The 18563-nt window shown below is 36.2% G+C and overlaps 1 protein-coding gene across 1 annotated transcript; it reads left to right on the top strand.

Moving 5' to 3' along the window:
• The first annotated feature begins 12368 nt into the window (after nt 1-12368).
• On the top strand, nt 12369-18177 carry LOC133517380 (acetylcholinesterase-like). The gene is made up of 3 exons (XM_061850681.1): nt 12369-13913; nt 14180-15462; nt 17448-18177. The coding sequence occupies exons 1-3, from the start codon at nt 13755-13757 to the stop codon at nt 17611-17613; spliced, it is 1608 nt and encodes a 535-aa protein (XP_061706665.1). The 5' UTR covers nt 12369-13754; the 3' UTR covers nt 17614-18177.
• The last annotated feature ends 386 nt before the right edge of the window (nt 18178-18563 follow it).

Raw genomic sequence — 18563 nt, 5'->3', positions numbered from 1 at the left:
CCGGGTCCCAGCAATACTGAAGAACGGTTAACCGTCAGAAAAACGTGCTCGTCTTGTGACCACAAGAAGAAACACAAGACACAGTACATCTATATCGAATGTAAAAACCCGATTTGCATTGAATGTTTTAATATGCTGTGTGTTGATTGCCGAGAAAAATGGTTTTTTTGAAGGCCTGTAATTTTATAAAAACAGCCCATTTCTAACCAAAGTAGATTGTCTAATAGCTTCGTTGATTACTTAATTTTAATATTTTATAATGAAAAGCTTTATATAACATTTCAAAATATTGAGATCTCATGTCCTTAAGGATGCCTAATTTTATGATTAAAAATGTAACAAGTTCCTAAGTTTTTTAGGTTTGAAAGATATAATGTTGTTTATTTTTGTAATAGTTATGCCTAATAAATGCCTTACACTATGTAAAGAGTACTTACTATATTAAAACACCCTTCAGTTACGTAAAAATAAATAAATCAGGTCCCATAACAAGTAGCGGTCTCCATGACCGCAAGTAGGTGGTTGTGCGATACAAATAGGACGTAGGTAGTTAAGGGTTAAGAGACAGCGTAAAAGCATTTTTTTCAGTCGCAAGTTTCATCATCATCATCATTTATTTCGTTGTAAAATCATGTACATAAAATCTAAAAGGTGTTAAATAAGTAATAATGTCAGTCCATGACGCCCTGCTAGGGCACACAACATACTTATAACTAATTAAATTAGGCCAAAACAAAACAAAAATATTAAAATTAAAATAATTAAAACAAAATAATTTAAATTAAAGTAGAAATAACACAAAAATCAATAAATGTATAAAGTAAATCAGATTAATCATTAATTAAAACAAATTCAGTCAAAGTAAATTTAGTGACTATTGCAGTCCAATTACTTAAAATAAGATTCAATTACGTTTATAATAAATTATTATCATTTAGGAAATCTTTTGCAGAGTAATAACATTTTTCTATTAATAATGTTTCTAGCTTGTTTTTAAATACAGCGTGTCGAGGTTCTTGTTTAATGGAATTTGGGATCTTATTAGTAATTACGATACAATTGTGGGCTATTTTTATACATTTGTAAATTGCATTTTGGGACCAAGAGTTTATTCTGTACTGCTCTCTAGTTCTCTGCTTATCTTGCTTCACTTCGAATAAGTGGGGGTTTTCACGGCGCCCCATATCTTTTCTCCCCTTCTGACTTTCTAGCTTCATGCCTTCTTAATTTTTTTTTTATAGAATCTTATTTACATTACTCACAAATAGCGTATCGTGACGAAAGATATTTCAAAGCTCCGCTCATTACCCGGGTGGCGGGCATGCCCGGGCAGGATTTATGCCGGAAGAGGCAATATCGGCCGCGCTAATGACCCGCGTTGCCCGGATATATTACACCGAGATTGAACAGTACACTAACCCCGCAGCTGTGGATATAGAAATTAAAAAAATGATGCTTATTTTATCACGTGGATAATACCGTCCTTAATACGCCTGCAGAATGTATCTTTTATCCCGAGCATAGAGGCGAATAGTCTTTATAAATGCCCTTATATTGGACTTCTTTTTTTTTACTTTTTGCAAAAGTATTTTTTTATACTATTATATATATTTATTCAGAACCATGATGAATATTGTCTGGGTATTGCAAAACTAAATTTTATCGATAATTTATTTTGAACGGCGCTGTGCACTCTTTGTGATGGGGAAAATTTTAAACTCGCGACAGGTCACGTGTCCGACAGATTTGTCAGATTCTAAATTCGTAAGGACACGTGACCTGATCGAAAAACTGTTTATTGAAGCTAGTAGACCGCCGGCGCGACTTGAATATTAACGTTGTGCATTTTTAATGTTAAATAATTGTAATAGTTCTGAAGTGTTAAATTTTTAATGTAATATAAATTGTCATGTTTGTGTACGATAGCGCAATGAATAAATATTTTATTTTACCACATAAATTTTTACTGATACTTTTATACTGATAATTAAAGCAATTCTTGCAAAATTATTCCCTAACCATTCCAAAATATCAAAAATGCACAACTAGTTTTCACTTCTGCCGGCACTCCCGGAGTGCAACCCGATGTTTTTTTTAAATTAATAAGGTACTTTAGTAATACTGATACAGAATCATATTATTATTTATGCCTTAGGCCGGCGCCCCACTGCAGCGCACGCTATGTACACGACCCACGTTCCTATACAAAATTTCGTGGGCTTGCCCACGGTTTGTATTAAAACGTGGGCCGTGGATGTAGCGTGCGCAGCAGTGGGGCGCCGGCCTTACTGACAGACTCTGTGTGCTATTCAGGAAACGTGCTCTTTCATCAGCGGAAACGGTAGAACGCCATCACGCGTGTCGCAATGGCGTCATTACGGGGCAAGGACTTTTATTATGTCTAGATGTCCCGTATTAAGGTGATGTTCAGATGACGACTGCAATTAGTGACATTGCGATGGCAATTACACATTTTCTATTGTTGATCTAAAATAGTAATACAAAAATTCCATTTTTTTAAGTCGGCTAAAATTATGCGATTCACTGTATTAAAAAGCGGCCAAGTGCGAGTCGGACTCGCTCATGAAGGGTTCCGTACCATTTATGACGTATAAAAAAAATTACTTACTAGATCTCGTTCAAACCAATTTTCGGTGGAAGTTTGCATGGTAATGTATATCATAATTATATTGTTTTTAGATTTTTCATTCTGTTATTTTAGAAGTTACAGGGGGGGACACATTTTACCATTTTGGAAGTGTCTCTCGCGCAAACTATTCAGTTTAGAAAAAAATGATATTAGAAACCTCAATATCATTTTTGAAGACCTATCCATAGATACCCCACACGTATGGGTTTGATGAAAAAAGATTTTTTGAGTTACAGTTCTAAGTATGGGGAACCCCCAAAATTTATTGTTTTTTTTTTTCTATTTTTGTGTAAAAATCTTAATGCGGTTCATAGAATACATCTACTTACCAAGTTTGAACAGTATAGCTCTTATAGTTTCGGAAAAAAGTGGCTGTGACATAATCGGACAGACAGACGGACATGACGAATCTATAAGGGTTCCGTTTTTTGCCATTTGGCTACGGAACCCTACAAAAGAAATTTTGAGATTCAAATTTCCACTTACGAGACTAGAAAGATTTTAGAACAAAGTACTCCCCAAAAAAAGTATTGTTTATCCCCGGTGCCGGTAAAATGATTTGTATATCCCCCTCTACCTATAGAAAACAGCCATGACTCAAGAACAAATATCTGTGTTCATCCAACAAATAAATGCCCTTACTAAGATTCGAACCCAGGAACATCGGTTTCATGGGCAGGGTGACCCACTAGGTCAGATTTTTTTCTTATAGAAGTAATTTACCCTTACCCGTTTTTACAAGCTTTTATTTACTTTCACCTGACCGTTGTCTGTTTGTAATCAAATCTTGTGAGTTAAAGGGTGTAGCAGGATAGCCTAGGAAAAACTGCCCCCAGCGATTTTGGGCCGAAACTGTAATCAAACGATGCCTTTTGGGGAGGTTATACTCTGCACAAAGTTTCATCCCTCTGTTACCCCCTAGGGGTGAAAAACACCCGATTAACCCCAAAACTGTTTTAATTATTTTTGCTTAAACTATGAAAGTGACGAATTTAAAATTTTGTACAAATATTAATAAGACTAAAAGCTATGTGCTAAAAAAATATTAACCCCCTAACCATTTAAATTCTTGTAAAAAAACCGAAAATAAAAAAAGAATCACCCTGTATATCAAGTTTGGCTCATGGTACACACACCATTTTTTTTTCAAAAATGAACCAGTTTATATTCTACATTATACAAAAGTTTCATGGACCTACTCCAGAAGGAACATTGCGAAATTAATATGTATTGGCTCTTTGGTGCGTACTATTCATTGAACTCCCACTAAGAGCCTTGCATTATTAATAAACAATGGCTTGCGATCGGACCGCTGCTCGTGCCCGATTTGAAAAAGGTGGGGATAAAGAAGTATGAATCAAACTCATTTGTATTTATAAAAACATTTTTAGGGTTCCGTAGTCAACTAGGAACCCTTATAGTTTCGCCATGTCCGTCTGTCTGTCTGTCTGTCTGTCTGTCCGAGGCTTTGCTCCGTGGTCGTTAGTGCTAGAAAGCTGAAATTCGGCATGGATATATGTAGCATACTCTATAAACGCACCTGTCATAACATTCTTTGTAAATGCAACGTGCTGTAAAACCTTACCAAGTGTCACTATGACAGCCCCCTCTTGCTTTATATCCCTGCCTGACACGGTACACAGCTCGCTATAATATTAATATTAATAATATTGTCATATCTATAAGAAGACGTTATTAATAAATACCCGAAGACTTTCAAGTATCGTTTTATTGAAGATCATACATGGCGCAGCCGAAAAGGAGTCAAATTCAGGAAGATTAAACTGGATTGGATAAGATAACCTACAAATCGCTACTGAGTGCATATGTTCATTGAACAAAGACAAGTGAAGATTAAGAAGATTTTAACGAAATGTCTGCCGTCGAATATAAAATGCCCGTGGGGCTCAATTTAGAAGATATCGAAAACTGCTGGCCGCAGTGGCAACGTTTCAAGCTATCTTTTCGCAACTTCGTGCTAGCGGCGGGGTTAGAAAGAATATCGGAAACAAGAAAAGCAGCAATACTTATTAACTGCGTTGGCCACGAAGCGCAAGAATTATATTTTAATGTTCTTAAAGTGGAAGGCAAGGACAAGCTAGAGGAGGTGATCGAAGTTTTCGACGACTACTTCAAGCCGAAACAAAATGAAATTATAAACAGATACAATCTTAACAAGCGGAACCAAGAAGAGGGAGAAACATTTGATGCTTTTTACACAGCAATAAGAAAACTAGCGGAGAATTGCAACTTCGGGGACCAGAAAGAGAAGATTCTTCGGGACAAGATTGTTATTGGTGTTCGGGAGCAACGTATCCAACAGAAGCTACTTGAAATCAAGGATCTCACTTTGGAGAAGGCCATCGACATCTGCAGGTCTGCAGAGCTGTCCAGAGAATTTGTGAAGACGCTCAACAACCCGGAGGTGCATGCAGTTCAGACCGGCCGGGCAGCACAGCAGTCCAATAAAGCTAAGTATTTCAGTAATCATAAAAAGACTATGTCTCAAAATGTTAATATGGAGGGTCGTTATAATAGATGGTTTTATAACTGCAAAAAGTGTAACACCGAGCATGGTCCTAAACAGTGTCCTGCTTATGGTAAGACTTGCTCGAGCTGTAACAGGCTGAATCATTTTAGTGTGGGTTGTACTTTTTATAAGAGACGGGTTGATAACATTAATAACAATGACATTGAAGAAGCCTGTAACAATGTTCATGACTTATGACTGTCTAATAATATTACTTATGAGGTTTATTCCATAGATTTGGGTAAAAATGATTGGACTGAGACGCTCAGAGTAGAAAATAAAAATGTTTGTTTTAAATGTGACACCGGAGCTCAAATTAATGTGATCAGTGTCAGGGATTTTAGGAAAATTGTCAATGATGATTACAATTTCAAAATATCTGAGACGAGAGTAATAATTAAAGTCTTCGGGGGTGGGAAATTGTTCCCAATAGGTAAAGTCACACTAAAAGTTTTTTCTAAAGCAGTTAAAAGTGATGAAGTCATGACTGAGTTTTTAATTGTCAAAGAAAGTGTCAGACCAATCTTAGGATTAGCCTCATTAGTAAAATTGAAGTTATTAAATAATACTAATATTGATTCAATTGAGACTGATCATATTGCCACTAATATTTTAAAAACTGATCTGGTAACTAATAATAATAGTAAAAACTGGGTAATTAATAAAAACATCGAACTATTTCAGGGTGTTGGAGAGTTCAAAACACCACTGCAACTGCGCATTCGACCTGACGCTGAGCCTGTGGTGAGACCTCCACGGAGGGTGCCCAACTCCCTGAAGCCGCGCCTCGCGGACAAACTGGCAGCTCTGGTGAAGCACAAAGTCATAGCTAAGGTAGACCACCCTAAAAGTTTTGTTAGCAATTTAGTCATAATTGAAAAAAAGAATGGTTCACTTAGAATTTGTTTAGACCCGAAGGATTTGAATCAAGTGCTAATAAGAGAGCACCATTTAATACCAACCTTAGATGAGATTGTGCCAAAATTAAGTAATAAGAAGATATTTTCTGTGCTCGACCTATCAGATGGGTTTTATAATATTAAATTAACAGACAGCTCAAGTGACTTATGTACTTTTAATAGCCCGTTTGGCTGTTACAAATTTGTAAGGTGTCCGTTCGGGATCTCAGTAGCTCCTGAGGTATTCCAAAAATATAGCGAAACTGCCTTTGGTGACATCCCCGGAGTTATTGTTTATTGTGATGACCTTTTAATATGTGCTGACACTCAACAGGAACATGATGCAATTTTAGACAAGGTGTTTAGTAGAGCCAGAGAACACAATGTTCGCTTTAATAAAGATAAATTTCAATATAAATTAAAGCAAGTAAAGTATTTTGGCCATATTTTTTCAGAACAAGGCATGAAAATTGATCCAGATAGAGTCAGTGCTATTGTTAATATGAAAAGTCCTAATAATAAGAAGGAACTTCAAATTTTTCTCGGAATGGTCAATTATTTAAGAAAATTTATCCCACACTTGGCTAATATTGCAGCACCATTACAACTGTTATTGAAAAAAGATGTTGAATGGCTTTGGACAGAAATTCATGAAGATGTATATACTAATATTAAAAATAAAATCAGTACAGCTCCGGTCCTTCAAAATTTTGATGATAATTTGCCCATAACTATACAGTGTGACGCATCCAAAGATGGACTTGGATGTTGTCTACTTCAAAATGGCAAACCGGTTTGCTTTGCTTCACGAAGTTTAACATCAGCTGAGCGTAACTTTTCACAGATTGAAAAAGAACTCTTAAGTGTAACCTGGTCTACACGTAAATTTCATTATTACATATATGGACGTAAAGTGACAATACTTAATGATCACAAACCCCTAGAAAGTTTACTTAAGAAACATCTTCATGAAGTACCGTCGCCAAGGTTACAAAGATTGAAACTAAAACTATTAAGATATGACATAGAATTCAAATATTTACAAGGTAAATTTATGTACATTGCGGACTTACTATCACGCTCTTATCAATTGTCACAGGACACCGATGAGTCTTACATGTATGAAGTGATACATTGCATGGGCTTAGCACACAATTTAGAATGCTCTAAGGAACAAAAAACAGTATTAATAAATGAAAGTACCAATGATAACGAATTACAGATATTAAGAAATTTCATAACAAATGGCTGGCCTACTCATAATAAGGATATTCCTGATGGTCTACATAGTTACCATAAATTAAGAGGTGAACTGACTATAGATAACTATTTGATATTTTTTAATAATCGATTAATTGTTCCTAAAAGTTTGAGACAGTCATTCATTAAAACCTTACATGAAGGACACATCGGTGTGACAAAAATGAAGCAACTGGCGAGAAATTTATATTATTGGCCACATATTGACTCTCATATTGAAGAATATGTTAAGCGTTGCTTTCCTTGTCAAACTTTTCAAAATAATAATGTTAAAGAGCCACTACTGTCGCACAACATACCTTGCTTACCATTTTATAAAATAGCTATTGATATTATGGATTTTAAAACAAAGAATTATTTAATAATTTATGACTACTATTCTAAATGGTTGGACATCAAAAAGATAACAAATAAAAGTTCCAAGTCCATAATTGATGCACTGATAGAAATTTTTTCTAATTTTGGAATTCCGGCTGAAGTAGTATCTGACCATGTTCCATTTGACTCGAAGGAGTGTAAGGACTTTGCACAGGAGTGGGGATTTAAGTTCACATACACAAGTCCTAGGTATCCCCAATCGAATGGTATGGCGGAAAAAGGAGTTCAGATTGCTAAAAAAATGTTATACAAATGCTTAGAAGATAAAAGTGATTACAGATTAGCTTTACTAAAGTATAGGGCTTCACCCACATCTGGCACCAATGTCACTCCTAGTGAACTGGTAATGAATAGAAATTTAAAAACAAAGTTAATAGTTACTTCACAGTATTTACAACCAAAGACGATCAAAAATGCAGAAAATATATTTAATAGAACTAGGAATAGTAATGTAATAAATTATAATAAGAGATCTAGAAATAAGCAACCATTTGTTGAGGGTCAAGATGTGTGGTGGAAGAAGGATATTAATAAAAATGTATGGTTACAGGGTAACATAATCAAGTGTAATGGCATGAGGTCGTATGATCTCATAGATAAAAATAATGTTAAATATACGAGGACATCGTATCATATAAGGCCGGCATGATGACTTGGATGTTTCACCAGACCAGCCAAACAGTCACGGGGTTGGTCGAATGCGTAGTTTTAGGTTGCGTGTAATTAGTATAGTTTGTATATTATTTTAAGTCTCACTACCTTAATAGATAGCGAATGTCTTTGTTTTAAGGGGGAAGAAAAACCAATGTATGAGTAAACAACTTGTATTGCTAATTGTATAATATTAAAAAACGAAGTAATTGATAATTGTAAACTTATTTTCATTGAAAAGGGAAAGATGTAGCATACTCTATAAACGCACCTGTCATAACATTCTTTGTAAATGCAACGTGCTGTAAAACCTTACCAAGTGTCACTATGACAGCCCCCTCTTGCTTTATATCCCTGCCTGACACGGTACACAGCTCGCTATAATATTAATATTAATAATATTGTCATATCTATAAGAAGACGTTATTAATAAATACCCGAAGACTTTCAAGTATCGTTTTATTGAAGATCATACAATATATAAATCAATAAAGCCAACAAAGTCGTACAATAAAATCTAAAAATTTATTTTTTTTGAGGGTACCCCAAACATTCACCCCTACACGTAAAATGGGGGTGAATTTTTTTTTTGCTTCAATCCTACAGTGTGGGGTATCGTTGGAAAGGTATTTCAAAACTAATAGGGGTTTTCAACTAGGGAATGCAAAAACCGGAGGTTTTTCAAAACCGGTTTTTTCTTCGGTTTTACAAAAAAAAACCGAAACGGTTTCGGTTTTTAGAATCAACAATTCTTAAATTCATCGCCATGGAATAAAGAAAAGATTGCTTCACGTGTAAAAACGAATGCTAGTATAGTATATACACGATTTTATCACGAAATTAAAGACAGAATATCTGACTATTTTATTGTATTCTATGGGAATTGTCAAATGACTTAATGTTATTTGTAACTAGGAATAGGAACAAACCAATTTTATTAAATTATTTTTTTGGTTTTTTGTTTAGACATTGTCATTTGTCATTTTTTCTTAAATATATGACAATATCAATTTATAATTTAATGTTATTTGTCTTAAATCAAATGGCCCAATCCGAAATCTTGCTCTAAGTTTTTCGCTGTCTTCTAGTATATTAGAAACTTATGATGTTAGCTTAAACTGGGCAAACACAGGTAGTCAAGTAATTCCATTCTTTAGGGTTTGAACTACCCTTTCCTATTAGTGCGAAAGAGACAAAAAAGGTTGTCGGTAAGTCGTTATCACCGAACCAACCAAAAGACTCTAAAGCTGCCATTGATATAATTGATTACGTGGAATTTTTCAACAGCGCATCGCATAATAAAATTATAAATAAGACCTTTTATACCCATTTTTATTAAAAAGTACTACTATACAATTCGTACACCAGCACGGATGTCCTGCCACTGCCAATACTTTAAATTATTTAAATCTTTCGTATTTTTGTATTTTGTACCGTAAAAATTCATTTAGCGTTACAAATGATCAAACTAACACAACACCACATTATTTGATTTGATGTCGATTCAACCGGTTTAGGACCGGTTTATACCCTTATAATGAATAAAACATGCAACTTAGGTAAATAAATAAAAAAAACCGAATAAAACCGAAACCGGTTTTTTCAAATTCTAAAAACCCGGTTTTGGGTTTCCGTCAAAAATCCGGTTTTTTCGGTTTCGGTTAAAACCGGTTTGCATTCCCTATTTTCAACAAACATTTTTTGATAAAGTGAATATATTCGGAGATAATCGCTCCGAAAAAAAAAAATGTGTCCAAAAATGTGTCCCCCCCTCTAACTTTTGAACCATAGGTCCAAAAAATATGAAAAATATCGTGGAAGTAGAGCTTAAGAAAGACATTAAATGAAAATTATAGCGGACATGATCAGTTTAGCTGTTTTTGAGTTATCGCAAAAAGTTTCCCCTTCATAGTAAAAAGACTTTAATTAGGTACTGATTGTGCAGATTTGCCTATTTGTTTAACTCGCGTGAAAGGTATCGTTTCATCCCTTGGTTAACAATTTACTATACTTTAAGCTCCAGTTTAGCTTATTGTGACGGAAGAGTAACTACGGAACCCTACACTGAGCGTGGCCCGACATGCTATTGGCCGGTTTTTTTAAATTATTTTGTTTTCGGGTCCGAGACGTTGCGTATTAAGCATGATATGAGTATAATGATTAGTGGCTACGAAATAGTACGTTTATTTTAATTTCGCAATGTTCCTTCTGGAGCAGGTCCATGAAACTTTTGTATAATGTAGAATATAAACTGGTTCATTTTTGAAAAAAAAATGGTGTGTGTACCATGAGCCAAACTTGATATACAGGGTGATTCTTTTTTTATTTTTGTTTTTTTTACAAGAATTTAAATGGTTAGAGGGGTAATATTTTTTTGGCACATAGCTTTTAGTCTTATTAATATTTGTACAAAATTTCAAATTCGTCACTTTCATAGTTTAGGAAAAAATAAATAAAACAGTTTTGGGGTTAATCGTGTGTTTTTCACCCCCAGGGGGTAACAGAGGGATGAAACTTTGTGCAGAGTATAACCTCCCCAAAAGGCATCGTTTGATTACAGTTTCGGCCCAAAATCGCTGGGGGCAGTTTTTCCTAGGCTATCCTGCTACACCCTTTGATCCACTTCCCGGTTTCCGATTGAGCTGAAAATTTGCATACATATGTAAGTCGGGTGACAATGCAATATTATGGTACCATCAAGCTGATCTGATGATGGAGACAAGAGGTGGACATAGGAACTCTGTGATAAAACAACGCAACCTAATTGTGTTTGGGGTTTTTAGAATTTGCTCGATGAGTATTAGTTGCCTGTGGAAAGAAAAGTACAGTCAGCGATAAAAGCTTGTACCAAAAATGAATTTTTTGCCAAAAACTTTTAGGGTTCTGTACGCAAAGGGTAAAACGGGACCCTATTACTAAGACTCCGCTGTCCGTCCGTCTGTTCGTCTGTCACCAGGCTATATCTCATGAACTGTGATAGCTATTGCCGCTATAACAGCAAATACTACCCTCGGTACCTCTTATGGTACCCTCGGTGGCGCGTCCGACTCGCACTTGTCCAATTTTTTAAAGTGTTTGAAGAAAGCATAAAATCTGGTAGATGTCTCTTTTTTTCTCACCTAATCGCACACCGGTCTATAACCGTACCAGTGGCGGCGCGTCACAAATATTCATAGGGAACCCGCAGCTAATTTTGCTTTCCTTTTCTCCATGAACCGATCGTGAAAGTACTCAACGGGCTGAAATTAGACAAGCCGGTGGGAATCGAGTTCTTTGAACGATCCGCCACTGAACCGTACCATGACTTGACATTGGCATTTACTATGCGAACTCTATAGTATTCCCTCTCGTTCGCACCAATAAATCAGTGCGAGCGAGAGATGCGACCGAGTTTATGCAGTCGCTAAAGTAACCCCAACGCCAACAGTAAGTAACACTAGACCCTACTCATAGTGTTGTGTTCCTGCCGGTGAGTAAGGTTACCAGAGCTCAACGAGGGGGGTGGGGGCTTAGGGTCGGCAACGCGCATGTAACTCCTCTAGAGCTGCAGGCGTACATAGGCTACGGAGACTGCTTACCATCAGGCGGGCCGTATGCTTGTTTGCCACCGACGTAGTATAAAAAAAACGTCAAGTGTCAACTCATGGTACTGCGCTTTGAAAAGGTTAATTCTCTTTCACACAATTGTAAAATCCGGTAATGTTATGAAAATACTCCAATAATACAAGAATCGAAAAGAATAATAGAACAATATCAACAACTTGATAACCGAAATGATTAAGGCGACTAGATATGACTTCGAAAAGCTATATTTTTTATTATATTGGAGGCTGAATCGCCTGGTGGTCGCCCACGGACCCTCAACGACAGACGGGTTGTAAGTGCGTTGCAGTTTTTAAGATACCTCCCATACAATGTGTTTTTTTAGGTCTCCAACAACAATTTTTTTGATAAAATAATAATTTTCGAAAAAAAAAAATATGACCCCCGCCCTTTTCTAACTTGTAAACCATGAATCTAATAAATATGAAAAAATCGTAAACAAAAGCTTAATAAATACTTTTGATAAAAACTATAGCAAACATAATCGGTCCAGCCATTTTAGAGTTGTTGCTAAAAGTCTTCTATTCTTAGTAAAAAAGCGGCCAGAACCCCCAAAATTTATTGTTTTTTGTTTTCTATTTTTGTGTGAAAATCTTAATGCGGTTCATAGAATACGTCCACTTACCAAGTTTGAACAGTATAGTTCTTATAGTTTCGGAAAAAAGTGGCTGTGACATAAACGGACAGATAGACGGACATGACGAATCTATAAGGGTTCCGTTTTTTGCCATTTGGCTACGGAACCCTAAAAAAGACGTACAAAGCGCTGCGAATATCTAAGGAGGAAGAAGGGCTCCCTTATTCTTGTAATGTACATGATATTTACTAATAGCCCCCGTTTAGCCTATTCTGACAGAATCGTAACTACAGAACCCTACTCTGAGCATGGCCTGACATGACATGCTGATTTTTTTGTTAATCTGGTCATAAGTCCGATTCTGGAATGGAGCTTAAGGATTTCCTGTTTCCCAAAGTTTTGTTCGCATACTCCTGCCACTCTACTCACTCCTCCTATGTCTAATCAACGGAAATAAAAGCATTTTTTTCTGTGAAAATTTCCTTTATTTATTACAATTATTTTTTGTAAAAAGAAACACAGGCAGATAATACAAAAAGGGGAAATACATTTTCGCATTATTTAGTACAAGCTACGTGCGGTGACAATTCCCACTAGTCAAGGTCACGATAGACCCAGAATTATTATTAACGAAACTCATCTTATCCCTTTCCTTTTTTCTCATTATTGGGGATAAGGACGATACTTTATCCCATTATTTTTGATAAGGATTTAGGATGAGGATTGCTGACCTTTGCCTTTATCAGAAATAATGGATATGGTCGGCTCTCCCAATTCTCATGCGCCAGGACCGTCCAGGATTGTCTGCGAATTTAATTGTCCGACCACCAGGTAGCAGGCTGGCGCCTTGATCTTTTGGTCTCATCGAGGGCCAGCACCTTCTTCACGACATGGTCATCGTCGCGTCTCATATATCAGCCTACCCTTTGTTGTTTTCCAGTGATGAGCGCTTAATATTTTCGACGACACTTATTAAATGATATTAAATTTCATCCGTGACCACAGCTGGTGGAACTCAGCTGAAACGTCGGATTTAAGGTAAAATAATGAAATATAATCGCGTTATATATATTAAATATGTACAAAACGCGAGTTTACGGTTTTACTTAAATCTTGAATTTACAAAACTTCGCCTTAATACAGATGCTTTCTTAAAAGGATGATGCATTATTGTTTCACCCGCCATTTGACATCAGCACGGCTGACATGAAGTTCGTCTATCTCCTATTGTCTTTAAACGCAGTTAATTGTATAGATCCACTAGTTTGGACTAATAACGGTTTCGTCCAAGGTATTCATGAAAAAGATATTGTCAGTTTCATGGGAATACCTTATGCTATAGTTGACCCGGCGAATCAGTTTGGGGTAAGTTTTACCCTGTAAAATTTAATTTGTTGTTTTTTTTTTACTCTTAGACAAATTTTGTTAGGTTTTGTTATATAACGAATTCTAAATCGCGAAAATTGGCAAAGTTTTATACGAAATTGCCAAATTTGGATTTCGATTAGTCCCGTACTAAAACTTGCTAAGTATGAGCTGTATTTTCACCTCACACAATTTTATTAACGGTTAAAAAACACCTTGTATACATTTACTATCTCAATTAAAATATGATTTTGCTATCATTTCAGGAAACGTTAGATGTACCTCCATTCGAAGGAGTCTACTCAGCTAAAGATGATTCAGCATTATGTCCACAACAAGATGAAATAAATTTTACAATAATCGGTACCCTGGACTGCTTACGAATCAACGTGTACGTCCCTGAAGGAGCCAACCCTGACAGTCTACTCCCAGTTATGGTCTTCATCCATGGCGGCGATTTCAGGAGATGGAACTCTAACAGAGACACTTATGGTCCAGATTTTCTTGTCACCAAAGGCGTCATCTTAGTAACCTTTAATTACAGACTAGGCCCGTATGGATTCATGTCTATACATAGATCAGATATACCAGGTAACGCTGGATTAAGAGATCAGTGGAAAGCATTACTATGGGTCAGAGATAATATAGCAGCATTTGGAGGAGATAATGATGATGTTACGTTGTTTGGTGAGGACGCAGGCGCTGCTTCTGTAGAATTTCACATACTTTCAAAGCATTCTAAAGCCTTGTTTCATAAAGCTATTCTGCAAAGTGGAACGGTACTTTGTGATTGGGTTATGGCAGAAGCGGATACACAAGCACCGGTGAAATTAGCTAAATATTTAGGACTAGATACAGATGATGTCGATGATGCTTTAAACTACTTATACACAATTGATCCTAAAATGGTAATCACTGCCTCTATAGATACAGGTCTCATTGAATCTTTTAAACCGACAGTCGAAAAAGAATTCTTTCGTGTAAAACCTATGATAAAAGACAAGCCAAGCGAACTATTAAATGAAGCGAAATTAGCTATTCCAATTATAATAGGATTTAACAGTAGAGAGGACCATCCTAACATGCGTTACTTCTCGCATTCTATTGATAGTAATTTTAAAAGAACTAATTCGAGTTTTAGATCTAAGATAAAAAAATACTTCAATCTAGATGACGAAGATCTAGATGAAGCTGAGAGGCTAGTTAAATATTTTTACATATCTGATGAAAATATCGGTCCACATACTATTGAAGCTATGTTGGAATTTGATGCTGACTTCTCTTTTATGTATCCAAGTTTAAGGGATAGCAGATACTATGTAGAAGCTGGTGCTACAGTGTATTTGTATACATTTGATTACGCCGGTGGAAGGAACTATATGAAGAACAGATTTAGGGTGAAATTGAACGTTGGAGCTGTACACGGGGATGAAATTGGGTATTTATTTCAACAGTCGCCTAACATTCAGCCTAGATGCTCAGAAACAAATGAAGATAAAGTGATCATAAATCTGATGACATATATGTGGACGGATTTTGCCAAAACCGGGTATGATACAAGTCTATTTACGTAATTATTGACAGTTTTTTTTTGAATGATTAAATTGGAAGCAAACATTAGCAAAAGTGATTAGAAAGAAGAAACACTCTTTTTAAAAACATTTTCAAATGAAAGTTTTTGACGTCTAATCTAATATTTTAGCCAACGTTAAAGTTAACGTCGAAACGATTTCAACAAACCTAAATACAATAAGGTTGCGTTGTATTATGACATAGTTCCTATGGCCGCCTTCTGTGTCCAGAATCAGCTCAGCTCGATGGGATAATATTGTACGGTCACGTCTGAAAATATTGATACGAAAAAAGTGCCAAAATTATGTATACACGACTTTATTGCCCATATATTAAGGTAGTGTATATATATTTTTCGTATCGATATTTACAGACGTGACTGTAATGTCATCAAGCATATATTTGTGAAGTCACAGCTCAATCGAGTACAAACAAACATACTTATTACAAACATTGCAACTTAATTAAAAGTTTGTAAAAAAGCTCTAAGCTATGGAAGACAGAGGCAAGGATCAGAAACTCCTTAGGCAGCATTGTTGCAAAAGTGTCCAGCTATCAGCTATAAATAATAGTTCCAAATCTCTCCAGAGTAGTAGCCTAGGCGTTATTGACAGAGGGCGCTGTCTATGATTAGATTTTTTTTTTAATTTATTGAATAAACAAACAATTTACAGTCTAGAATTTAATACAAGACCCATCGTAGGCAAAACCTTGAGGAGGTTTGTGTGCCGATGGGGAGTTCAGAGAACAATACATTTATTAATGTCTTATGTCTAATTTAAAAAAAGAAAACATTGTAGGATTCTTAGTATAAGTAGCTTGTGTCGTTTGATGTCAATAAGTGCATTTTAATTACTTTTTTATATGTTTACCATTTAAGTACTTTACACGAGCATCTTCTGGCAAATCGTTTAATATTTTAGGTAATATATATGTATACAGCCTAGTGCCATATATGTTATTATATTTGGGTTTACAATACACAAGGGGGGGGAAATCATATAGTGAACGAAACTAAGAAAAACTATCTATAACATACTTTTTCTCGGTTCCGTTAAGCATAAATCTTCACTTGGCACTTCAAAATAGCGAGTCTAAACAAGATATACTCTGTACGATACTATTTTTCTTAAAATTAGGTCGGCGGAAAAATTAAAAAAAAAAATACACGTGACGTTATGTGGGGGAGGGGGGCCTAGCCAAGAACCTCACCAAATATCATCAAGAGGGGTAAAAAAGGAGCCGAAAAATCCTCGCGTAATTTGTGCATAAGCCTCTTGAATCTGCTGTTTTATTTTTGAATTTGGAACCCTTAGTTACTGTTGAAAGTTCAGAATAGATACATAGATACATATAATCACGCCTATTTCCCGGAAGGGTAGAAAGAGACCACGGATTTCCACTTGCTGCGATCCTGACATACCTCTTTCGCTTCCTTCACTTTCATGACATTCCTCATACACGCTCGTCGGTATAGGGTGCTTTTGACCTGGCCTGTCTTCAGGATTTCCCCGATTTGATCAGAGAAAGTCCGCCGAGATCTACCCCTTCCCGCTTCCTCTTCTACTTCTCCCTTATACACTCTCTTTGTTAACCTTCTTTCACTCATTCTTTCCACGTGTCCAAACCATCACAACATACCTTTCTCAATTTTTTTCACTACATCTTCGTTCAGTCCACACTTTTCCCTTATCACACTGTTCCTAATTTTATCTTGTAATTTTACACCACACACACTTCTCAATCAGAGCGTTGAGAAGTGAAGTGAAGAAAGTGAGAAGTGAAGTGAAGAAATAGATTTTGAATAATATACAAAAAATGTTCACATAGTCTTAGAAGGTAAATAATACTTCGTGTCATCCAAGATGACGCACAGATTCCTCAAGTCTAACCTAAATGACACGACTTATAGGTAGAATTGTGAAATATTTTCCCATAATCTATTTCCACTATTTATTTCAGTAACCCTACTCCAGCAAGACATGTTTTCACCTGGACACCAGTGACTGAAGAATATTCATACGCTTTGCTGGGTGACAAACTTCAAATGATACACCACCCCTATCATCGAAGGATGGCCTTCTGGGACCAAGTATTTGAAATCTACGGAGAATTTATGAGGTGGTAGATGAACCACGCAAAACGAGAAGTATGAACTCCTTCAACTGTCCAGGGAAAGATTCAAGGGAAAAGATCACCCGGACTAAGACGTAACAAGTTACCCAAACAACTGCGAACACAGAAGCACACTCTCAAGTCCACCCTCATGATGGTCTGATAGGATAGCACTGGAAGGAGACATGGGCGAGGCAGGCACAGGCTGCGGGGGGCAGCTGCCCCTGCCTTCCCTAGAGCTCAAATCTTACATACAATGTATGCCCCTCTGCGGCGTCTGCCCCCTCCTAGGCCTTCGGCGATATCAACTTGCCCCCCCCCCCCTAGTTCACTGGCTGGCCACGCCCTTGGGAGGAGAAAAAGAATAAATCACCCTATCTCGTCTATGTCTGCCGTCTCCAATTCTCCCACAATTGCTTAAAGGTTCACTAGAAGAAATTGTAAAATCTTCGCTGGTCTCAGGTGTTGTCGAGGTGATAAATAAGAGTGGACTGTAGTATAGACGCTGGTTTACTTCCAAAATTTGAAAAATACAAAAAGTGGCAGTGAATAGTAGTTATATGTATATATCGTTGTCTAAGTACCCTCAACACAAGCCCTAATGGGCTTACTGTGGGACTTAGTCAATTTGTGTAATAATGTCCTATAATAATATTTATTTAATAGTCGTTGGGGAAGTTTTGAATGTAAAATTGCCATGCTAAAATTTGAACAGAGATTTGAAACATTATTGAATTTATACATTTGAATGAATATTTTAATTACAAAATATACAAACTGAATATAATTAAAATTACAAAGATGATTTTTATTACATTCCGTAATTAGTTGCGTTACAACGAACAAGGATAAAAAATGGGTGCATTTTTGAACGTTTCGTAACAGAAATCTTTTAAAGGGATTTGTACGCTGTTTTTATTTAATCGTATGGCTTATGCAAAAAATAGGTAGTTACATAAATAT

Source organism: Cydia pomonella, chromosome 4 (genome assembly GCF_033807575.1).
Source record: "Cydia pomonella isolate Wapato2018A chromosome 4, ilCydPomo1, whole genome shotgun sequence".
NCBI classification, from domain to species: Eukaryota; Metazoa; Arthropoda; class Insecta; order Lepidoptera; family Tortricidae; genus Cydia; species Cydia pomonella.
The sequence above is the reverse complement of the archived record's forward strand: the minus strand, read 5'-3'. Positions and strand labels throughout refer to the sequence as shown.